At 36.9% G+C, this 24,822-nt stretch overlaps 5 protein-coding genes across 6 annotated transcripts; 3 read left to right on the top strand and 2 right to left on the bottom strand.

Moving 5' to 3' along the window:
- Positions 1-1,095: 1,095 nt before the first annotated feature.
- Positions 1,096-4,594, top strand: LOC125200818 (receptor-like protein kinase HSL1). The gene is made up of 2 exons (XM_048098595.1): positions 1,096-3,818; positions 4,056-4,594. Exons 1-2 carry the CDS (start codon positions 1,223-1,225, stop codon positions 4,412-4,414), a joined length of 2,955 nt encoding a protein of 984 aa, XP_047954552.1. The 5' UTR covers positions 1,096-1,222; the 3' UTR covers positions 4,415-4,594.
- Positions 4,595-7,729: 3,135 nt separating this feature from the next.
- On the top strand, positions 7,730-9,736 carry LOC125222906 (NAC domain-containing protein 73-like). The gene is made up of 3 exons (XM_048125792.1): positions 7,730-8,018; positions 8,099-8,288; positions 8,984-9,736. Exons 1-3 carry the CDS (start codon positions 7,884-7,886, stop codon positions 9,502-9,504), a joined length of 846 nt encoding a protein of 281 aa, XP_047981749.1. The 5' UTR covers positions 7,730-7,883; the 3' UTR covers positions 9,505-9,736.
- Positions 9,737-9,997: 261 nt separating this feature from the next.
- On the bottom strand, positions 9,998-16,533 carry LOC125222894 (guanylate-binding protein 4-like). 2 transcript variants are annotated; one of them, XM_048125771.1, is made up of 14 exons: positions 16,182-16,533; positions 15,436-15,597; positions 15,157-15,222; positions 14,830-14,973; positions 14,575-14,688; positions 14,295-14,396; positions 13,992-14,177; positions 13,534-13,623; positions 13,326-13,460; positions 13,024-13,146; positions 12,581-12,666; positions 11,885-12,497; positions 11,699-11,776; positions 9,998-11,256 (listed from the first exon to the last, which is right to left on the bottom strand). In XM_048125771.1, exons 1-14 carry the CDS (start codon positions 16,434-16,436, stop codon positions 10,210-10,212), a joined length of 3,201 nt encoding a protein of 1,066 aa, XP_047981728.1. In that variant the 5' UTR covers positions 16,437-16,533; the 3' UTR covers positions 9,998-10,209. The 2 variants fall into 2 exon arrangements, with proteins under 2 accessions (XP_047981728.1, XP_047981737.1); XM_048125780.1 differs by lacking the exon at positions 16,182-16,533 and having other exon boundaries at positions 15,431-15,543.
- A 3,226-nt stretch (positions 16,534-19,759) lies between these two features.
- On the top strand, positions 19,760-20,468 carry LOC125202583 (homeobox-leucine zipper protein ATHB-52-like). The gene has a single exon (XM_048101010.1). The coding sequence runs from the start codon at positions 19,828-19,830 to the stop codon at positions 20,299-20,301; it is 474 nt and encodes a 157-aa protein (XP_047956967.1). The 5' UTR covers positions 19,760-19,827; the 3' UTR covers positions 20,302-20,468.
- A 3,687-nt stretch (positions 20,469-24,155) lies between these two features.
- LOC125202333 (glutaredoxin-C9-like) lies at positions 24,156-24,690 on the bottom strand. The gene has a single exon (XM_048100711.1). It carries the CDS (start codon positions 24,625-24,627, stop codon positions 24,295-24,297), a length of 333 nt encoding a protein of 110 aa, XP_047956668.1. The 5' UTR covers positions 24,628-24,690; the 3' UTR covers positions 24,156-24,294.
- Positions 24,691-24,822: the final 132 nt, after the last annotated feature.

The following is a 24,822-nucleotide window of genomic DNA, read 5'->3' as shown; positions in this document are numbered from 1 at the left end:
GAAACCAACACAAGAAACAATTCTCAACATAGTTAGCAATAAAAATAACAATCAACATATAGACAAAAACAAAACTCTTATCAAAATCACTACAAAAGAAAAAACAGCAGACAACATAAAAAAAATTTAAAGACAAATCATATCTATAATTAACATATCATAATCTACTAAATTAATCTGATATCCACAAAAAAAAGTCAAAACACGGTCTCCCTCTCGAAACAAAATTTGTACTCTTACCAAAATATAGAAGAAAAAGACAAACTGTAAAATCTAGTGACAGTGATTGTTGGAACTGTAAAGATAGCTAGCTCAAGTACAAATCTGATCGTTTCCAACACTTTACCCCTACTTCTCCCTCAGGTGTAGTTTTTACCTCTAAAAGCTACTGCACAAACAAAAATGTTAGCAGTTCTTCTTTTTTTAAAAAAAATTTAAACATATAGCAATAATTGAGGCATATTTTCAAACAAAATTTTCATAATTTTGCTTGCACTGTTCCATTTATCTCTTCCCTTAGAGATAGCTGCAGGAGAAGAGCAAGTACTATTTCTTATCAATTTTCCCAAGCAGTGTATTTACGGTCAATCTTGGGTTCAGAAGGCTGGCAATTGGCATTTCCAATACAGTGAAAAACAATTTTAGTCTAGGTCTAATGACACGTGTATAGGCCAGGAGTATCACTTGAAACTTCAGTACTTGTGAATACATTTGAAATATTTTTTATATTAATTCAAGTACCTTCTGGAATGAATTTATTTGTAGATGTGTGAACTGATGGCTATTAAGTAGTAGTAGTACAATTTTAACTTGTATGTTTTGTAGATAAAAGATTCTCATATTAAAAAAGAAGTTCATTCAATCCTTTACTATAGTCACAAGACCAAACAATAGTACTAGAGTTAATTACATGTGTTATTTTTCTTAACCTTATAGATAAAAGTAAATTAAATTTGAACTGAAGCTAATTTTATTCCATAGCTGCTTTGAATAAAATCTTCATGAACATTTATGAGTTTATTCATTTAAAATCCGCAGTACTATTAAATTTGTGTGATTCTATTTATATTTGATATTTGGAGTATTGATTTCTACCTATCCATCAACCAATAACCAAACATGGCCTAGTTGATCCAACTTCTCACTCCCAGCTTTCCATTCCCCACTTTTAACTCCTCCGGCGGCAACCACCGACTTCATTCCCATCTCCGCCGCCGGAAAAATGCCGCACCACCTTACCCTCCTACTCCTCCTCACCCTCACGTCCTCGCCTCTAATCCTCTGCCTCAACCAAGAGGGCCTTTTCCTCCATCAAGCCAAGCTCAGCTTCAACGATCCCAACTCCGTCCTCGCCAACTGGAACCCTAGCGACGCATCTCCCTGCAAATGGAGCGGCGTCGTCTGCGATCCCGCCACCGACTCTGTCGTCTCGCTCGACCTCTCCAGTTCCAATCTCTCCGGCCCCTTCCCTTCCATTCTCTGCCGCCTCAAAAACCTGCTTTCCATTTCATTCTACGATAACTTCATCAACTCCACTCTTCGCCGCGACGACGTCGTTTTGTGCCAGTCCTTGGAGCACCTTGATCTGGCGCAGAACTATCTCACCGGCGAGCTCCCGCGCACCTTAGCTGATCTCCCCAATTTGAAGTATCTCGATTTGACCGGGAATAACTTTTCCGGCGTGATTCCGGAAAGTTTCGGAACGTTCCAGAAGCTCGAGGTGCTCGCATTAGTGGAGAATTTGCTGGATGGAACAATACCGGCGTTTCTCGGGAATGTGTCTTCACTGAAGCAGCTAAATCTATCATACAACCCGTTTTCCCCGGGTCGGATCCCGCCGGAGCTCGGCAACCTCACTAATCTGGAGGTGCTGTGGCTGACTGAGACGAATTTGATCGGTGAGATACCTGACACACTGAGTCGACTCGGCAGGCTCACCGATCTGGACCTGGCGTATAACTCGTTGAGCGGCGCGATCCCGAGTTCGCTCACTGAATTGAAGAGCTTAGTTCAGCTGGAGCTCTACAACAACTCATTGACAGGGGAGCTGCCCAGCTCCGGCTGGTCAAACATGACGTCGCTGAGGCGGATTGACGCGTCGATGAACGAATTGAGCGGCTACATTCCTGCCGAGCTCTGCGATTTGCCGATCGAGTCACTCAATCTGTACGAGAACAACCTGCGAGGTCAATTGCCGGACGCCATTGCTAATTCCCCCAATTTGTACGAGCTCAGGCTGTTCCAGAATCACTTATCTGGACGGTTACCGCCGAATCTCGGTAAACGCTCGCCGTTGAAGTGGATTGATGTCTCGACCAATAAGTTTTCCGGTCCATTGCCGGAGAATTTGTGTCTCCACGGGGCTCTCGAGGAGCTGCTGTTAATCGAAAACTCAATTTCCGGCGAAATACCGGCGAGCCTCGGGGAATGCCGTAGCTTAGTGCGGTTGCGGTTAGGGCACAACAGCTTTTCCGGTGAGGTGCCGGAGCGCTTGTGGGGGCTTCCACACGTTTCACTACTTGAGCTTGCTGAAAACTCGTTTTCCGGCGGTATTTCTAAAACTATCGCCGCCGCATCCAATTTATCTCTGCTGATTTTGTCAGGGAACTACTTTTCCGGTAGTTTGCCCGCCGAGATCGGGGTTTTGGATGGCTTGCTGGAGATTTCGATCAACGATAACAAGCTATCTGGTTCTTTGCCAAGTAGTATAGTGAATCTTGGGCAATTAGTGAAGCTTGATCTTCACAACAATGGGTTATCTGGTGAAATTCCAAAGGTGATTCGTTCTCTGAAGAGGTTAAATGAGCTCAATTTGGCAAATAATGGATTTTCTGGGGATATTCCTGATGAAATTGGGGATTTATCTGTTCTTAATTATCTCGATTTATCTGGAAATGAGTTATCTGGCAAAATCCCTCTTGGATTGCAGAACCTGAAGCTTAATCGCCTCGATTTGTCGAATAATCGCCTCTCCGGCAATATTCCAGCCATGTATGCCAAGGAAATGTACAAAGACAGCTTCTTGGGGAATCCTGGATTATGTGGAGATACTGATGGTTTATGCAATGGAAAAGGTGGATTCAAGGAAATGAGTTACATATGGCTGTTGAGATCAATCTTCATAGTTGCTGGATTAGTGCTGATTGTTGGTTCGGTGTGGTTCTACTTCAAGCACAGGAACTTAAGCACGACAAAGAGGTCCATGGATAGATCAAAATGGACATTAATGTCGTTTCACAAACTGAGGTTCAGTGAGAATGAGATATTGGATGCTCTGGATGAGGACAACGTGATTGGAACCGGGGCGTCCGGCAAGGTATACAAGGTGGTCTTGAGCACCGGGGAGGCAGTTGCCGTGAAGAAGCTCTGGGGGCGGTCTAAGTCAGCAGAGGACAGTGTAGATCTGGAGAAGGGCAATGTTGGTTTTGACGCTGAGGTTGAGACTTTGGGGAAGATCAGACACAAGAACATCATCAAGTTGTGGTGTTGCTGCAGCACCAAGGATTGCAAGCTTTTGGTTTACGAGTACATGCCTAATGGTAGCCTTGGTGATCTTCTTCACAGCACGAAAGGTGGCTTGTTGGATTGGCCGATTAGGTTTAAGATCGCATTGGATGCAGCTGATGGGCTGTCCTACTTGCACCATGATTGTGCTCCTGCGATTGTTCATAGGGATATCAAGTCGAATAATATACTGCTGGATTCGGAGTTTGGGGCTTTGGTCGCGGATTTTGGCGTGGCGAAGATGGTTGATGCCAATGCCAAGGGGACTCATTCCATGTCTGGCATTGCAGGGTCTTGTGGCTACATTGCTCCAGGTAGTTCATCAATTTTGTTTTGCTTCATCTTGTGTTTTAAATTTTAACATTGTTTTGATGATATGTGATATACTAATGTGTTGTTTGGATGCCATGATATAGTTAATGTGCTTATAATGGTGTGATCATATAATAATGCTGCAATGAATTTATGTGTTGTGTTTACAAATGAGTTTAGAAGTTGTCTTTGGTTCTTTCTTGGGAGTGTAATAAGTGTACTTCTTGTTGGCACTTCAGAATATGGTTACACGCTTCATGTGAACGAGAAGAGTGACATATACAGCTTTGGGGTTGTGATTCTGGAGCTGGTGACCGGGAAGCATCCCATCGATCCGGAGTTTGGGGAGAAGGACTTAGTGAAATGGGTTTGCACCACGGTGGATCAGAAGGACGTGGAGCATGTGATCGATCCCAGGCTCGACCCGTGCTTCAAGGAGGAGATATGCATGGTCCTGAACATAGGGCTCCAGTGCACATCCCCCCTCCCAGTCAACCGCCCATCCATGAGAAGCGTGGTCAAGATGATGCAAGCCGTTGCCAACAGCACCCAGCACAAGACCGTCGGGAAAGATGGCAAGTTGTTGGTCGCCACCTGAGAGAGATCACCACAGCCCCAATTTTTTACTGCAGCTAAGCATGAGGGATGGAATGGTGTAAAAATGTTAAGGTGAAAACATATTAGGTGAGGGAGAGTAGCAAAAATGTAAATGAATTAACTTTTGTTACTCTGTTTGGAGATATTCTGCTTTTACACCTTATCTTATTTATGCAGCTAATATCTCTTGCATCAAATGGGGATTCTTATTGCATATTTGATTTAGTCGTTGGAATGATAGATTTTTGCCTTAAATGGTAATGGACCACTGACTACCCCATGTGATGTTATCTATGACAACCAATTCCAAATATAAAATTGAATGAGAATGATAAGTTATTTATTTCATTTCATTCACTTGGTTATACTATCATTTGGTTGAGATTACTTCTTTGCTTAAAAAATATGGTAGATATCATTAAAGTAATGTGTAAGTCAAGTAGAAAAAAGGACATGTGTTTAAATAAATGCTTATTATAATACGATTATTTACTTGAGAATATGCTCTATTATTTTTACTTGGAGAATATGCTCTATTATTTTTACTTGGAGAATATGCAATAAGTTAGATCTAGTTGATTTCATAAAATATTGGGCTGGACAAGGGAACCCAAATTCAATCATTCAACACTTGCATAAGATTTTTCCAAAATAAATAGTTAGTGGGCCAGTGACTATAAAAGCCCAATTAAAGTAAATAATTGGGATTTTTATTCGAAACGAAAATAAAAAGAAGATACTTATGCTTAGTTGAGTTGATTACGCAATTTCCTTTGTTGTCCAAACAGCAAGAATAAATTATGAACTTTAAAGCAACAGTTTTCCTCCACTTTTAGAAATAATAAAGCACACTTAGTCAGTTTAATTAACCATATAAGCACATTTAATGTTAGAGGATAGAAGTTTTACCAAATAATTTGCGTTTCATCTTCGAATTAACGGCGAGGCTAACCGTTAACTCACACCAAAAATCGGATCCTAGTCTCTCACTATTATGAAATAAAGTGAATTTGGTTCTTCAAATGTATTAACACAACTAATTATCTTTTCTTTTCCTTTCCACTTGTACTTGAGAATACCTTTACATAATCATAATATCAATGATGAAAGTAATGAAGACTATATAACACTGAAGTACACTTGTGAATTATATAGAAAAAAAGGCCTTGCAATGATCAAAGATTAAGGCCCCATATATATATATATATTCTCTCTTGAAAGTAGGAATTCACCTTTTTCCAAGTAGTTAGTGCATTATAGTCTCTTACATTGTGTTTTATGGTTAAGACTATGAAGAACTAGAGGAGAAAACTATTCAATAGTGAAAATAACTACACTTGTTTGTCGAATTGGAAGACTAATTTGCCTTATAAGATGCATGCCTCGTCCACGTGGTGTAATTGCTGACACATATGCGCCACGCAGGCAAACGCCTACGAAGCTTCCATTGTGAGTCGCGACGAGGGCGGCATATATGTGCTTGTGCTTGGGCTTGGGCTCAGAACCGGATTATTATAGGAAGAGGGCTAGCCATAAAATGGCGAAAATAAAAAGTACATATATAAGTGGTCCTCGTAGAAGCCCATTAGTTGTATTCGCGTATCCAAATAGTAATAGTTTTGTATATATAATAAAAAAAAATATTTATAATTTGACGATTGCCATATCAATATAGACTATGACTACATGAGGGTGTGTTAGTCATAGTACGTTCTTGTGCAATAACCCACAAACTACGTTGAAATAAGTTGTACTCTCTCCGTTCTATGTCAATAAAGTCATTTTTCTATTTAAGGAAGTTCCAAGTTAATTGAGTTATTTCTATTTTTAGTAAAAAGTAATTCTCTCTCTTACTTTATTCTCTCTATATCTCTCTTTCTTTTTTCACCATCTATTTAACACACTATTATTAAACTCCTACCAAAAAAAAATGTCTCTATTAATAAGAAACGGAGGGAGTACCATGTAATGCACAATTGACTATAGAATTTCGCAAGGAAATTGATTTTAGTTTGAAAAGTTTGATGTGCAAAACCCTCTTCCATACGTTTAGAAAACCCTAATTTTGAAGCTTCTTCCCTAAGCTTTAAGTTGCGTAGCTTATTTGGGAAGCTTTGATGCATAAAAAAATAGACAGCCATTTTAATATCCTACACAAGAAAACCATATGTCGGCTACTGTTTTTATATCTTTTGTCTGAAAATGGATTTGTCTACCCTCTCTTTTTCTTTATTTCTATTAAATGGCCCTAATTAATCAGTCAAACCCTTTTGAACAATGGTCCAGCTTGACTTTTTAAATCATATGGTAAATTTGTAGTTGAATTCGCCACCTCTTTGTATTTTTTCTTCTTAGCCGAAAACTGGAATGAAGCAATAAAATTACATCAATTAGCCATTGGTTTACTTGTTGGAATTTGGAGCCTCTACATTTTAGGCTCAATATATTTTCTATTTTGATTGGGATTTATTCCTTAGTAATACTTCATTTTATTAAAGAAAAGTTTGCTAGTGTGATTAGAACTAAAGTTCCCTTATTCTTTCATTATAAACTCTGCAGCTAAAAGAAATTATATAGTGAAATCCTTGATTTAACATCACCCCAGGGTAGATATATAGCAATTTTAAATTGGGTAAATAATTGTTATGTTCATCTCTTTTATACTTGTGATTATATATATTTATTTCCCAAACATTCATGCGGATCATGATGGCCTTTTACCACCACGAATCTCATAGCAAATGACCAACAAGTAACCAAACATGTTTCTCACCACCTTTATTACTACAAAAAGATAAAAACAAGACCCTACATTTCCAAAAATCAAAACCAACAATATGTTACATATTGTCATATCCTTTCTCATTTATTCACATAGGTGTATATACATTTGTGTGTGTGTGTGAAAGAGAGTTGCGAACCGAATTAATAAGAGAAGTCTACGCCAAGAAAAACATAAAATATTAAGTAAAGGGTTGGTAAATTGAATACAGGTTTGGTGTAATGAGAGTTTGTTACTTTGATATTGGTTGGTATAATATACTAGTAGTACATATTTTGTGAGCAGAAACTTTATTGACACTCCAATTTGAGAGTAAGACTGAAGAGGGTGAAACGTCTTTGCAGAATCAGCTGTTGCCCCATATCCACTCTACCCTTCTATTCCTAATATTCATCTTTTTATTTATTATTAGCTACATATATTTGAGAATTGAGAGTAGAGACAAATCTCTTATTAGAGGAAAGAAACCTAAGTCTGGATTTGATTTATTCTGGTACATGTGAGTTATACAGAAACAAAACCAAACTTGACGTCCAAGCAACCTTCATTTATTTTAATTTAATACTACTTCCTCTCTCTCAAGAATATAAGCAACACAACTCTTGACTCCCCTCTCTCCCCTCTCTCTTGTTGATCAGATTGAGAAGAAACCCCAAATTTGGGATGGGAATAAGAGAGCAAGAGAAAGATGACATGCTCAAACAATAATGATGCAATCCAAATTATTACGGCTACCAAACAAAATTCTACTGTTTCCAATTCTGATGAGCTTAGGACAGTAATCTGCCCTTCATGTGGACATACTGTAAAGCTTCAAGATCAGGTTTGTCTATTTATTTCTTCTTTTTCTGTTATAACTGATTGCTTTTTTATGTAAATAATTTGATTTCGTGAAAATTAAAGAGTGGACTTCAAGATTTGCCGGGGCTACCAGCTGGGGTGAAGTTCGATCCATCGGATCAAGAAATTCTAGAGCACTTGGAAGCCAAAGTGTATTCGGATGTGAAGAAGCTGCATCCTTTGATTGATGAGTTCATACCAACCATCGACGGTGAAAATGGGATTTGCTATACGCATCCTGAGAAGTTACCCGGTAATCATCTTATCAACTGAGTTGTGTTTTAATAGGTTCATAATTTTTGTGTTCATGGCTGTCGCATGTCCGAATTCATTGATGAGTTAACAGGGTAAGTTGGAAAGGTTTTTCTTTTAACCATGTACTACCAGGTAACTAATTATGTAGAGTATGTATGATGGTTTTTAGGTCTTGCTACAAAATATTGAGCCCATGTGATGTGTTGTAATCACATGGTGATGGTAGGAGAACAGTTTTGAAAAATATTTTTAGGGTATTTTGGTATAATTATACTATGTTACAAATATAAATTTTTAAAAATATTATTCTCTTCGTTTGCGAGTTTTGTCTTATTTTATTTTTAATTTTACTATATATAGTAAGTTTATTTCATATTCGATTAACTTATATATTTATAAGTATATACTATTTCATTGTAAATGAATACTCTATTTACCAATAATATCTATTTAGGCCATCCACATAACAATATATCATCCATATTTTTTTTCTATTTTTCTTACTTTACTAATTTTGCATTAAAGTTTGCAACGTCGGCTACCAAGACTATTAATAGTGAAAGGAGGGAGTGTATAAAAGTACATTCATGTTCCACTACCTGACATTTCTTATATTCAGAGTCGTAAAAAAAGTAAGACATGTAATCGTAGACAAAGTAAGTTAAGTGGGGATTATGAATTTATTGATGACAGGAGTACGAAAAGAAGGGCAAGTGCGGCACTTCTTCCACCGCCCGTCGAAAGCGTACACAACGGGGACACGAAAGCGAAGAAAGGTGCACACAGACGAAGACGGCGGGGAGACCCGATGGCACAAGACAGGCAAGACGAGGCCCGTCTCCGCAGCAGGCACCGTGAGGGGCTACAAAAAGATCCTTGTCCTCTACACCAACTACGGCCGCCAGAGAAAACCCGAGAAGACAAACTGGGTGATGCACCAATACCACCTCGGCCACAACCAGGAGGAGAAAGACGGCGAACTCGTCCTCTCTAAAGTCTTCTTTCAGACACAGCCAAGGCAATGCGCCGCCAAAACCACTAACACGGATTCCTTCGTCTTGAAAAACCAGACTTTTGTTGACTACTATAAACCTTACACCAACACCACTATTGATAGAGACACCCCACCGCAGCTCATTCAGAATCTGGTTGTTCATGCTCATGGATCCTCCTCTTTTCTTCATATGCCTTCAGAACCAAGCAAAGCCAAATGACATGCTCTAGTAAATAAATATATATACTTACATATACAAATTATGTAGAGTTGTTCTATTAGGTTAAATACTATCGTGTTTTTGGTTCATATATACTGATGCAGCTGGTAGTATATATATGATGATTTATATATTTAGTATAGGAACATTTTATGTGTATGGATAATCTGCTTTTGTAATCTTTTATTTGATAATAATTTAAATAATATTATGGATATCTACTTTTCATGTATTTTGGTTAATCTGCTTGAAAGCTTTTATTTCATAATTTAAATAGTGAGGTATAATGTTCCTTTCCTTTCTCAGTAACTTCTAGATTATTTAAGTTGAAAAAAATAGGAAGACAAGAAAATTTATACTAGTAAGAATTTGACCCTAGAATCCATAGTCAAGCACAAGATCACAATATGAAATGTATTGAAGACTTGAAACAGATTCCCAACATCAAATCCTCAAAAACACAAAAAGTACAATACTTCGTACAAACCCCAAATTTTACAGCACACCTCAAAAACATTTTTGACAATTAATAAAAGCAATGTTCTACAAAGAAAAATCATTTGACCCTAAATAAAAGTTGCAAGATGAAGAGTCTTCATATCCAGATACATAATTTCTAGCCTCTCACTGAAACTAATAGTGGCATCTGAATGTTCTAGGAAGTTCACCAATGTACAGAAGGGCCCTACTCTTCACAAATTGTAGCTATGTTTTGTTGAGAACACATCTCTCATACAAAGCTACAATGTCCTTTTTGTTGGGATTCTTAAGTTGCAACAGCTCAGCGCCAAAGTTGTGACTGGTAAGCTCATGCCTCAATCTCTGTACCGTGAACCTGGTGTAGTCGTCCTGGTTTGCTTTCTGGCTACTGGTTGGCTCGCCACCCCTAAAAACTGAGCCACCATCTTCTGGACTCCCAAACTTCATAGGGCTGTTGGTATTCTTGGTCCTTTTCTTTCCTCTGCTTAATTTGTCATTTGTGCCCGTATCTTGTACCGAGTCAGCACCCATTTCATAGTCATCGGTCCTGCCACGTTTAGCACGGGAAGCAGTTCTTGGTCTGCCATCCATTGTTGATTTTTCACCAAATCGAAGAGCAGTTAGTTCCTGAGAAACTTCATCAAGTTTCCCTTGAGTAGCTTGTAGCTGAACCGATAAGGCTTCAGCCCTGTTACTCGCTTCTGTATGAGCAGCGCGTTCACTTTCCAATAGAGTCTCAAGTACCTGAACAGTGGTCTTTCTCTGGCTGTTATTTGATTGTAAAAGTGAATCGATTTCTTGTTCCTTTTCTCTGATCCTTTCTTCCAGCGTTTCTACCTTAAACAAGGCATCCCTTTCAGCAGCCCGGTGCCTCTCAACTTCATTAACCAAGTCAGCCCTTTGCCTCTCCAAAGTCTCAGCATGCCTTTCAGCCCTCTCAATCTGTGCCAGTCTTTCCATTGCTACACGCTGGAAATCACTTTTATCTTTCTGGGCAGAAGCTGCTTCAGCTCTGGCTTCATCAGCCAAATCCATTGTCCTTTTAGCTTCCTTTTCAGCTGCTTTGCACCTTTCCTGAATTTCTTCAAATCTGTCAAACTGAGCTCGATACTGCTGCTCAAGATGTATTTTTTCTTGTTCCAGACTCCTGGCTTTGCTTTGTGCTGAAAGAGCAGTCTCATTAGCTCCTTCTACCTTCTCACCTAGTTCCCTGATTTCAAGCTTTAATCTTGATGTCTCCAGATCATAGTTCTTAAGCTTTGATTCGGCAGCCTGTAGCCAGCAACGTCAGATAAATAAGTTATAGAACTAATATAGATCGAGTTTCCTTGAAGAATGAATCACAGATCGAGTTTCCTTGAAGAATGAATCACGGTAGAGATTATAACGACAGGAAAAGAAAGAAACCAGTGCCACAGATATTGTAAGCTTCACTTTTCAGAAATAACAGACAGTTGTTGAGAAAACGGTCGATTGTCAGGGCATAAGAGTCAATCCATTTGGCAGGAACTTTAACCGAAAATTGACTGATATAGAGAGCTACTACTTCAATAACTATAAACTAAACCAGTACAGAAATACAAATATTAACAAAATTGACAACAGAAGTCGTGAAAGGTGGAACCTGGAGGACTAATTAAACCATATTGGGAAGGGGTTATGCACAAAGCTAGCTAAAAATTAATCAAATGATTGATTCCTGTCTAAACCTTACCTTCAACTCCGAACTCAGAGTTGTCAAACGCTGCTCAGCCTCCTCAATCCTTGTGGTTTTCTCCTTCATTTCTTCCTCCTGTTAATATTATTACACATAAAACAAAGGCACATAAGCCTCCATGTAAATAACTAAACATATGTATCTGAAGATAGGTGGAGATAGGGCAGAGAGAGGAAACCTCACCTTTTCTGCCAGGGCACAAGAAAATTCTTCTCTTAGAGCAGCTTCTCTTGATTGTGTTTGATAATTTGTGCGTTCTTGGATAGCAGCAGCTTTCTCCAAAGCATTTTTTGTTTCCCTGACAGCAATATCATATTTACGCTTCCACTCTTCTGCCTCTTCATGAGCAGATTGAGCTTTCTCCTGAGCTGCTGCCAATCTTGCTTCAGCAGCAGAACTTTTGGATCTGAGCACTGCAACTTCAGCACCAAACTGGTCTTCTTCAGCCTTCTGCTTCGATAAAACCAACTCATATTTCCTTTTCCAATCTGTACATTCCTGTCTTGCTGTATCAAGTGTTTTTGATAAGTTAGAGGACTTCTCCTCCAAGGAACTATATTTCTTTTGCAAATTGTTTATACGGCTCATGTAGTCGTCTGAGAGTTTTTCCTTGTCTCTAATAGAATCTTGATAGCGGTTAAGATATTCAGATTTATACTTCTCACTTGCTTCCAATTGTTTGTTAAGCAATTCTACCTTGTCTTCAATTGAACGGCATTTCAGAGCAAGAGAACTCTTTTCTGCTCCAATATGGTCAATTTGCTTCTTGATGAAGTCCAGAAGGGGACCCTCCAAGCTGGACAATTAAAGAATATTAGAACAGAACTTCAGAGTCAACCATCATACATAACAAGGAATAAAAACACAAGATACACAAACCTTTGTCGAAGAAAAATAACTACTTTCTGCCACTTCTCTGGTCCGTGACAAGAGGCTTCATACTTGCTCAGGAGTTCATCAAGAACCTGCCAGAACATGAGTATTAGGCCTTGTATGACAGTTTCAATTGAGAATTTGGTTTTACAGTTCACATCTGTGTGCCTCAATCGAGTTAGACATAGTGTAGGAACTAACAAGTACAGGTTTCCCATGTTAATTTTTAGTCTTAAAAAGACAGATGAAAAGGATATTCCCAATGGGAATGAGTGAGAAATACAATTTGCATTTTTTAATAGCATAAAGCAAGAAAATGGTTTGGAAATTAGATAATACAAGATCTTAATTTTACAATAAGAGCTTCAATAAAAAATATATGCACTAAACTAGACCATGAAGGACGTTCTCAACACGAAAGGAAATATCTATCAACATGAAAAACCTGCCTTTAAAACTGCATCTACTTTTGCACCAGGAGCATGACAAGCTGTCCTCAACTCCCTATCCATACTTTCTATGGTACGTGTACATTGCAGATAAGCTTCCCGGAAAGCATCTTTTTTAATATCCTGCAATCAACATGCAATCTTAATCAACAATAGGCCCCATAATGGCATTCGGTAATTCGAAAACATAAGCAACAACATCAAAATATCTTAAATTCTTAATCTATCATAAATTTCATTAATTCAGATTATAAAACCTAAAGATGTATTGAAGATCTTTTATAATAAGCTAGAACATGTACCTCAAATGCCTTCTTCAAGAAAGACTGAAGACGCTTTTCATATTTCTGCCTGACTTGGCCAGCACCTACAGCATTATCATTAAATGAAGCCATTGACCTCTGAACTGCATCTTCATGTGCCTCTCTTAGGGCAGCCTACACAAATCTCGAAGTTTAGTGAATAATAGAAAAGAAATACACAGCACCCACAAGAAAAATCAATACTTACTTCTTCAGGAGGTTTGGAACGGTCAAAAGTAGACATATACACTTCAGTACTCGTTTCATATGCTCTCTGGCATTCTGCTTCCTCAACACTCTGAATGAAAATATTAAACATAATAAATGAAAAAAACTAATTTGGCAGTAGAAGGTGTCCTCTGATTAGGGGAATAAGATGTTGTACCACCACAAAGTAACTACTCATGCCATGGTGCTAATCAATCCCACGGAAAATCCGTATTGAACATGAAATAGTGGAAGTACTTCAAAATCATCATGAATTTTAGAGCGATGAGCAATGTTGTTAACCAGTAAGTTGCAGTGCAATATAACATACAATCATGCATAAATGTTACAGCATTGACAGCTATGTATTCATATCATATAAAAGATTATATGAAAAATAAAGGATCATGATGCATTTCAGTGAAAGAAAACGCACACAGAAAAAAAATGCATGCTAACCTGCCACGAAGATGTTATTGTAGGCACCGCACCATTATTGAGAGCATCAAGGAATGACTGAGTAATACGAGCAAAAATAGGTCCTGTCATCACAGTTCCACCCATTTGTTTGGGTCTTGTCCTCTCAAAAACAAATCTTGTAAAAGAATCTAAACCAGATTTGAACTCTGGCCTTAATTTATCCAGCTGCAAGATATGGGAAAATATGCATAAGGAAAGAAGAAGAAAGAGTAAAGACAACCTAGGCTGATGAGATAGCCACGCAAAATAAAATAAATGTACAAAGTATCAAAAAACACTGACAGGAATCTGATCAAGTCGTTGAAGATCATTCTCGTTGCTTAGAGGTCGTACAAGAGTGTAGCATTCTCTGTCTGGAAAAAGAGCTCGGATGGATTCTCGAATCTAGTCAAGTATTTCAACCAACAAGAGTTCAGGATATTATATATAGACTTATGGAGAAAGAGAGGGAGTTAAATTAAAGTTGTTGAAAGGATTACATGAATACAATTCTCCAGCTTAAAAATACATATTACAATATCCAATATAGCATTGTCATAGACAGAGAATAAAAGCAAATAACCTCATTCTTTGCTGATACATCTCTTCCACCTCCCTCAACTGGCCTCAAAGCGATTTCTAGGTAGTCACGCGGCGTAATTCTCCGATTTTCCTCCACTAAGTCTAGATAGAAGTCCTATACATATGCATTTTGTAACAGTTATAAGTTCTACAAAGAAGAAAAACACCAAATCATTGTGGCATTGCTGATTCCTACAAAGAAGGTAAAACATAGCAATATAGTTGAAAAAAAGCAAGTCTAGATTCTAATACTTACCCTCAACAGCCAAACAAAGATTGGAGAGAATTGTCCAAGCTCTGAAGCTGTACTCCTACCTCCAGATGCCCTAACACGAATATGTTTTGTCATCTCGGTCACAAGAGAGAGGCGATCAAGTGCAGCCTCATCAATTCCACCCATCTAAGTCAAAGAACCAGAATGTCAGTATGCTTAGTTTCTTGGCATCAAAAGTCATTTCCTTGAAACCATTCCATTAAAAGATAAAAGGAATTGGACCAAAAAGAGGATGGATAACAGAATACAAGATAAACATCAACACTCAACTGTTAGACATTGAGAGAATGCCTTCAACAAGTATATTACCTGGTTATATATGAACATACTTGACAAGAGCACAGCCAATGAAAATATTTGTGTACTGTATGTTCCCTGTCAAAACATAAAGTTCAGAGAGAGGAGATGAGAATACAATATAGGAAAGATTATACACAAATCACTATGCATATCACCAAGAAATAAAAAAAAACACATAAGCACTAGGCATAAATCATAGCAATTATAATAAGCATCAAAGGAACTAATCATGAAAACAATAATTGGTGGCTGTCAAATTGACTAGCAATAAAAGAAACAAAACCTGACCGTTTGGTCATAAGCATCAATTCCTTCTGAGTCCAAAAGTAAGAGGCTGTATTCAGTTCCATCTAGGGCAGTTCTCCGTATGGGGGTACTCCACAGCCAAAGACCTTTTGTACAAGGACGATGTGTGGAAGCCACTTGAAATCCACTGCTCCTCCCAAGAAGCTGCGAAAAAAAAGTTCAGAAACTACTCAAATAGTAGTATGTATGCTTAAAGTAGCTGTTTCCCAATTCATAACCTTCTTATTACAGATGAAAGAGGTAGTAAACACAGAAGAAAGAAAAAAGCTTTGAGCCACTTAATTTTCAAGCTAATTTTTGTAAGAAACTAAGAAAGAAGAACCACATTAATTCACCTAAAATGTAACCTTCTTCACTCAGCAAGAACGAAAGAAGCAAGCTATGGTGCTGCATTGAGCAGATAGAGAATAGTCCAGTTTTTGTCTTTTTTCTACCCAAGTCCCAAAATTTCCTCCAGCAACTATGAGTTCACTCACACATTAAATTGATACATTATACATACACCCCTGAAAAGTAGAAAGCTAAGAGAACTAAACACATTTTTGTTAGTTGTACGGCGCCTAAACTAGTAACAAAACCCATAACTCGTCAAGCAATAATCCCAAAACATAATTTCAATCAAACAGACTATCCAAATCCCTAATGCGCGAGAAAATCCAATCAAGACTTCCAATGAGTCAAGGTGGAATAGCCCGAAGCTAATACAAACCCTGCCAAACCAATTGTACCTGATTTAGTATAAAGCTCTTGCCTTGACGCGCGCGGCCACAGACGGAAACCACCCCAACGGGCTGCTTCACCAGCTGCAGCAGCGCCACTGCCTCTGGATCCATGTGAAACCTACCCTTATCGTCGGTATACACCAGTCGGATTGGCCTCGCCGTCCCGGCAGACATATTGGGCGAAGCGGCGGGAAGTGGAGTCGGCGGAGAAGCCGAATGCGGAGATTCTGCGGCCGAGCTTCGGCCGAAAAATCGCATCATATTATCGAACTTTTCCAATGAATTTGCTGATTCTGAGGTGCAATGTGAGAAAACGTCTCGTCTCACTTTTTAAATGGAAGAGAGGGAAAGTTGCAGAGAGAAGAAGAAGATGGAAGAAGAAGAAACGGAAAAGCTACGCAATACGTATAGCTTCGGTTGCATCTTATTGGGCTTTGCTTTTCTGTTGGGCCTGGGCCAGGCCTCTTTCTGTAGCCGTAATTTGATATGATGAGTTGGGCTAGTCGGGCTAAGTATACCAGACAAAATTGGGCCAGGCCAATTTTTCCATAACCTTTTGGTGTTGTGTTCATATCTTACAAAATTATAAATCAAATAAATTACTAAGTCTGTTTGATTTTATGCAAATAATAGCAGTTCATTACTATCATTATATGTAATGGTATTTGCTAATATTATAAGAACAGTTATAATATCTATACAATATATAAAATAGGAGTTTTGGGAGAATTTTGGGGATTAATTTAAAAAATTATATTGAATTAAAATTTAAGTGGAGTGAGTGGGAGGTTTTATAATAAAAGTGGTTTATAAGGAAAGTGGAAACGTGAGAATCCATTTGTCATATTTTTGGCTGAGAGAAAAAATTGATAAAGTTTGGCGTGACTGTTGTATCTTTTCATGTTAAGTCTAAATCGACAACGTAGTATTTCTAAAATTTTGTTTATTTGTGTCGCACAACTGCTCAATTCGAATGGTATAATTTTGGTTGAGTTCCTCTTCCTCGCCCTATGGTGCGGCCATTGTAAAGCTTTGATATCAGCTACTGTAATGAAAGGTGTGGCGGCTTTAGATGCTGATACTCACCCGTCACTAGCTCAGGTAACCTTTTGTTGAAGAACTTAGTGGTACTCATATCTCATTTTATCAATTCATGATTATCACTATTTTCTTTCTTTTTGTTTTCAATAATTATAATTTTTTTTCAATAGTAATGATGAGATTTTTAGTCCATCTATGTTATTTTATAGTTGATCGATGTTAAAAAAGTTATGTTGGAATTATAATTGGCTAATTTTTTTATACATATCCATAAGTAGGTTGAATAATATAAAAGGATTATTCTATAGGTAGATTTAATGTATAATTTAATTTGTCTCTAATTTTATTGAAAACTATACAAATTGAAAGTAGCTATACATATTGATTATTGATTTTGTGCATTGCAAATTGATTTTGTTCCTTATTTTATTGTAGTTTTAGGTGAGGCGGACGGCTTTAAAGATGACAAACGAGTTATTTTACCTATGCGTTCAGTTGAAGAGTGACGAATTGTGAAGAATTGAAGATTTTAGTTTATAATGATGAGGTTGATTTTAATTTTAAAGTTAATGTAGTGTATAAAGAAGTTTTAAAAATGATGAGTAATTATCCATTGTGTTTAATTCTTTATTGTGATAGATTTTTATCTTCCTACGCCATGATTTAATGCTTAAATATTATATTATGTGATTTGTTTTAAATTTATTATGCTTCTGATTTGTATAGATTTTTTATTATCATATAACTAAAATTGTTATTCATATTGTTCATTGTTGATATTGCTTCTATTTCTTTTAATTAATTAAAATTGAAAATTAATATTTTAAAAATATACTTATTAATCTGTGGCACAGGTGTGATACTAGTTTATGGAGTATTAAATTTGGAAATTGGGGGTTCCAGTTAATTGAGCAATGCTGCTATAGTTCAGAATCCATTGTTTCTAATAAACCCAAAATATCCTAGTGGCTAGTACGCATAGAATATAATTAAATTTATATCAATAATGGTCATTTATCATTAAACTTAATTTATTAATTTTATTCATAACTATTAACTTTGTTACAATGCAACTTTTGATCGAGTAATATAAAATCAAAAACATCACCCTTATCGGTATAGTTCTCAAATCCAAATTTCAATGTATTAGACACCTAAAAATGACATTAGTAGCCAGCCTGTTGATGGAGACGCACTTATGAGTTATGACTACACTTAATTATTTCTTCAATAATAAATTAAAGAGGGTATGTACCTTGAAGGCGATACATTGAATATGAGTGGATATTAGTCAAGGACTAATACAATTAAATAAAATAATGTCAAATTATTAGATTCATAATAGAATAATACATTGTTACTACTAATTAATTTTAAAAATAAATAAATAAAAGTAGTAGGACTAAAGAGATTATTAGGTTAGAACTTATAACCACTTATCCGGTGCGACAACTGTAATACCGAATTTACTAGAGTATTTTGTGCCTTATGGACCGATGGTTGGGTCGACGTTGATCGATGATACGCACAAGCTTGGTATCTCCTAGCCATCAACCACAACTTATAACCGAGACCAGAATGGGCACACACCCTTGTGAGGCGCCCACATTTCCAAGTGGCTCGGCCATGTTAACTTCCATATTATGTTTTAGTTAAAAGTCATCATGTAACTGGGTCAATACATATTACAAGTTCTGCTCTACATTTTCTTTGTCGGGTATTTCCAGAGTCGTACCAAAGATCCGAACCATAAAATATAGGGTTTTGCTATTCACTTTTCATAATGAACTTTATACTACCTAGTTCAAGGTTGTCTCCTCCGCAGCTTCCTTCCTCATTTGCGTTTCTGCTCCGATTACTTCACCTTGAAGGTATATCAGTAAACTCCAACCCCATCTGAATTTGACATAGCATTGCATGCAAAATATAGTAATACTACAAATAATATTTGGATAAGGAGAAGAAAAAAAAACGCATATTGCATGTTAAAGATAAACCGTGGTTAACCTATGCAATAAATGCTAACAAGAAGTTGCTAAGAAGCTAGAATCCCCTTGCAATTAACCATGGTTAACTCATGAATTGGCTAGTTGTGCACAAGGGCTGCATTTGTGTGATCTTTCCACTAAGTGCATGCACCACCAATAAGGTGAATCCAAATATTCAACAGTCACATTTATACATCAAATGTCGTGTTTCATGATTTTCCACTTCTGCCCCACCATTTCCTGATATTGACATTCAACTCTCTCTCTCTCTCTCAAATTTAAAATTCAAAGATATTGCTTAGTTCAAATTAGTTTATCAAAATTCAAAAGCCTAAGTTCGAGCTTCAAGAAAAATTGCAAGCAATAAATGGTAATTTATTGTCGGCGCAAATGATAAGTTGACATTTACAACAAAATTTCACCACAATTTTATTTTCAATTCATCGACGAAAATTAGTTACATCTGAGATAGAGTAATATTATCGATTAATAGGCCAATACCCCACATGAGGTCACTGCCATTCATGTACGATAATGATGTTACACCAAAAAAATTTAGCCTTTCTCTTCAATTATAAATTTCCATCCATTTCCAAAAGTGGTTATTTCAAATCAAACTTCAAATGGATCAATTCAGCTATCCCACAATCCGAAAAAAGCAAAAGGCACACAAGAAACGTATGAACGAGGAGCAATTGCGCCTATTGGAGTCCAATTTCAACTTCAACAACAAACTAGACCCCGAGCACAAGTCGCGCCTCGCCCTTGAGCTCGGAGTCCCGCCCAGGCAGGTGGCCATATGGTACCAAAACAAGCGGGCGCGCGACAAAATCCACGGCCTAGAGGCGGACCACAGGGCCATGCGGGCGCAGCTCGAGAGGGTGCTGACCGACAACTCGAGGCTTAGGGACGAGGTGGAGAGGCTGAGAGAGGAGTTGATTAGGGCCCGAGGCGCGGCCGCCTTGGGCTCTTTCAACTCCTCGCGCTCAGGAGACGAGGTTGGGAGCCTCGTCTCCGGGGATAATATGGAGAGGGATTTATATGCATCTTTGGTTGGGGGTGGAGGCCCTTTTGATGGATATGATTTCTTTGGATAGTTCTTGGTATAACTCTTGCTTGTGTAAATTTTGTTTTTAGTTGTTTTATTATAGGAGTTAATAATTATTTAGGGTGAGTTTGAATATGTTTTTTTTATGGCTTTTCTATTGTAACAATGTATAATTAGGGTAATACATAGACAAGTTAATTTGCTGTGTTGATCAAATGGTTATGTCACTCAATATCAGAAATTTAGAAGCATATAAACTAATCAATTATGATTGTTGTTATTGTGGTGTGAAATTGTGAATTTGAAATCAGTGGCTTTGAATATGGTGTATTTTATGCAAGGTAGGAAAAATTTACAAGCAAATGTGGAATGAAATTAATACCATTTCATTCAAACCTTGAGATCAATATCCTAAATAGTCATTCTTTTACTTTCCTTTGAAACAAGTATATCTAGTTGACGATTAACTGGTAAGACGCTTCGATTCCTCTCTAATCAATAATATACGACCAAATTGATGATTTTGAAGAGATATAAATGTCGTGAGTATAGTTTTGTATTTTGTTTTGTTAGGTTCTTGGATTTGATACTATGATGGGAGGTTACACAAGTTCTAGAGTATTATGCATCGTGAATTTTTTTTTAAAGTGATTGCTATTGTTATGTATTGTGAGATATCATAAACATGATTGATATATTGTGAGTGAGGAAGTGATCTTAATTTAATGACTGTATTAGTAAATAGTAATGATTAATAATGTATAGGGAGCGGATAAAGTGGTGGATGTATTGAGAGTAGGGATGTCAATCGGGCCGGCCCATCGGGTTTTGGGCCAACTCTATTCGGGTTGCGGGTCAATCGGGTATTGTGATTTCTTTCGGGTTGTCCAAGTTCGGCCCTAACCCTAAAAGCTCGGGTTTCGGGCTAGCCCGACGGGTTAATCGAGTTGCTATCGATAAGGTTAAGGCTCGAACAATCCAATAAGTCATGATGAAAATTAGTTATATTTATAAAATATAAAATATTTAATTATGATAAATTTGATATATATGCTTAAACTCAATCATAAAATACTAATATTTGTGATATTTCGTGAAATTTTAATGCATGTTAAAAATTTAAATATTCTTTTAGTGAGATTAATTTATTTAACAATTACTATATTAATAAAAAATTCAATATATAATTTATATATTTACCATAAAATTGAAAGTTATCTTTTTTTAGTTATCTATGTCGAAGTGTCGAATTAGGAGTAAAAAATTGAAAAATATAAATTTTATCGGGTTTTCGGGCCAGCCCATCGGGTTTTCGGGTCTGGTCCTAACGGGTTGCAGGTTAATCGGGTGCGGGCTTGTTGGGTTTTATTTTTATCGGGCTAGAAATTTCTGACCCTAACCCTATAAATTTAGTGGACTATTCGGGTCAGCCCACGGGTTGCGGGCTACATTGACATCCCTATATTACACCATTACACAATACTATCTATAAATGAAAATTGACTAATTTTTATTAAAAATAAAAAAGTGAAAAATTATACGGTAATTATTTTTTAGGGAATGATAGAGTTTTACTTTAAGAGCATCCCCATCCGTGCTCTTAGCTAAGAGCACGGAAGTGGGCCCGGATCCACTTTTACTCCTTGTCCTTAGCTAAGAGCACAACACCCACATCCGTGCTCTTAGCTAAGGACAAGCTCAAGGGTCCCGCCATTCCATTATTCAATTTAAATACTTCAATTATTAAAAACATTTCTACATTATAAAAATACATTAAAAATAAAAATTACATAATTAAAATCCTAAAAAATAAAAATTACATAATTAAAATACTAAAAAATAAAAATACTTAATTAAAATCCTAGAAAATAAAAATATACATAATTAAAATCCTACAAATTAAAAATTACACACGTAGAATAGATGAGAATGTGATTTTTTAGTGTTGAAGTGGGGGTATTTATAGATGAAAATGTGAATTTTGGGGGGGGATTGAAAAATAAATTAAAAGTGGGGAGAAAATGGATATATCATTTTGGGAAGTGGGAAAATATTTTTTTTTTTAAAACAATTTTTTTAATTAATTTCGCATTTAAAAAAAATTAAATAAGCCAACGGCTATGCCGTTGGCGAATGAGGCGTCGCCACGTGTGCTGCTCAGCAGCACGGACGTGCTCTTAGCTAAGAGCACGTCCGTTCCAGCAGCGCGGACGGACGAGCATTATTGGCGGACGGACGGCACCGTGCTCAGCGGTACGGACGGACGAGCACCGCAGCCTTCACCGCTACGGATGCTCTAAGCATGTTTTGGAATTTGGATGGTAGAACAGCTAGAACAGGGAATTTATTTTATTTTGGAAGATAATTTTTTTAATGATATCTTTACAATTACAATTTGTTTAATCAATGGGCCTGAGTTTAGAAAATAATCTTTTTTAGTTGGGCCGTTTAAATGTTCCTCAGTTGATAGAGATACTATTTTAATTGAACTTCTATATGGAGTAGTACTATTTTAATTCATCTTCAAATTTGGGTTTAGGATTATGACTTTATGTTGTACTTTGCATCCCTAAAGGCATAATAATATTTTGATTAGTATATATTATTTAACTATATTTCATTCTCGCGTTCTCTCTTTATTTATTTGTTTGGATCTGTGGTTGATTAATATAACTATGAATTACTACGTACGTGATATTTTTGGTTTTAATTCCTCAATCTATCTAGAGGTGAACATGTCATACTACCATATTTTGTAATTTAAATTTAAATCCATAATTTAACTTGAGATAACGTTTTATTAAAATATAAATTTGGATTTGAATATTAATAATCTCCTGATAATACAAGTTATATTAATTGCTTTATTCACTATATCATACTCAATGTGATGTGATAGTTTATAGTTAATGCAACGGACTAATTCAAAGTTGCGACGAAATTTCAAAGTTGGAGTGACGTATTCAAATGTTGAAAAGTGACGAGATAGTGATTAAAGGAAAAAAAAGATTTGAATTACTTAATACTCTCATTAAAAAATCAACGAATGACTTCGTAAGCAAACCTTGAATGGTCATCATATATATAGTCCAATTAAACATAGTTCTACAAAATTAGTGTAAAAATAAAATCACGAATTAATAATAGTACTCCTACTAAATTGTACAAGTATAAATGTTTCGTTATAGTATCATATTAGTATTAAATTCGCTCACAAAAGATTTACTCGACAAAAATATGATGAAAATATTAGTGAATAAATAAAGATAGAGTGAGATCTTAAATTTGACATGTATTGGAAACGAAAATAAGGATATACTATCTCATAGCAAAAAAACGTGTTTCCAGATAGTTGTATAATATTGTTTTGAAATGTCATACATATAAAATGATAATATAGACTATAGTAGTTGTATAATGATACACCGAGGAAACGTAAGATCATATTGATTGAGTGATAATTATAGTATTCAACATGAAGTGGCGTATGCGAATTAAATTACTACTATTATACTCCACAATGATATGAAGGATCTGATTATCTGGATGCTAGATGAGCAAATAATTGAATAGTTTTGATGATAAAAATATTGACCACGTGTATTCATGCATTTCAATAAATCATTATTTTCAGTGAAATCGGCCATTTAATTTGACATGTGAAATATGCTAAGCATTGTCATGGTCCAATTTGATTGGCGACTGCTAATTTAAAAGGCCATAAATAAGGTATGGTGCTTTTTAAAAACGTTTAAATGACCTCACCATCTTTATATTTACAATAAATTACTTATTTATAATTTTCAATGATAATTTTTTTAAAAAATTAGCATGAAATTTGAATTCACAAGGTGAATCCAAGTATTTATTTTTATGAATTGATTTAAATATAAGAAATGAGAATAGGAGCTTAAAAAACAGTATGTAGTACAAGATCATATTCGTGTACATCATTTTGCGAGCTCCATTTCTACTCCAAAAATCTTAAAGTAAACATTTTCATTAAAAAAAGAAGACAAAAATGGAAAGAGAGTCGATTCCGTCAAAGCCACAAAGCCCTAGCTTGTCTCAATCTGGGCACCAATTCGCCGGAGATATGAGCCCCCATCACCTGCTCCACCCCTCCGAAAAGCACTCCGCCCAGAAAAACCGCCGGAAACTGCGGCGCACCGCCGACGATCTCGGTCACATCGCCTTCGTTGAGCTCGTCGACGTCGAGAATAGCCGGATTGACGCCGTGGCCGTTCAGCAAGAGCTTGACCACGTGGCACATGCAGCAGCCCTTGTGCGCGAACACCACCACCGCCTTCTCCGCCACCAGCTCTCTCAAATTCATGAGCTCATGCTCATCCCTGTAGTGTAGCGCCTTTTGCATTGTGAATTTGTGATTGGTGGTGGAGTAGTTAGTTAAATGAACTGAGATTTGAGAGAGAAGAAACAGGAAATTGGGTTTATAAATATGGAGGTGGGCGTAGACTCTAACGTCAACGCCTGTGACGTAATGTCGGACGTCACGCTCACTGTTTACGACGTGTCGCTACGTCATTTGGTTGTATTCCACGTCGGTATG

This window comes from Salvia hispanica, chromosome 1 (genome assembly GCF_023119035.1).
Source record: "Salvia hispanica cultivar TCC Black 2014 chromosome 1, UniMelb_Shisp_WGS_1.0, whole genome shotgun sequence".
In the NCBI taxonomy this organism is placed as follows: domain Eukaryota; kingdom Viridiplantae; phylum Streptophyta; class Magnoliopsida; order Lamiales; family Lamiaceae; genus Salvia; species Salvia hispanica.
This window is presented reverse-complemented; position numbering and strand designations above follow the sequence as displayed.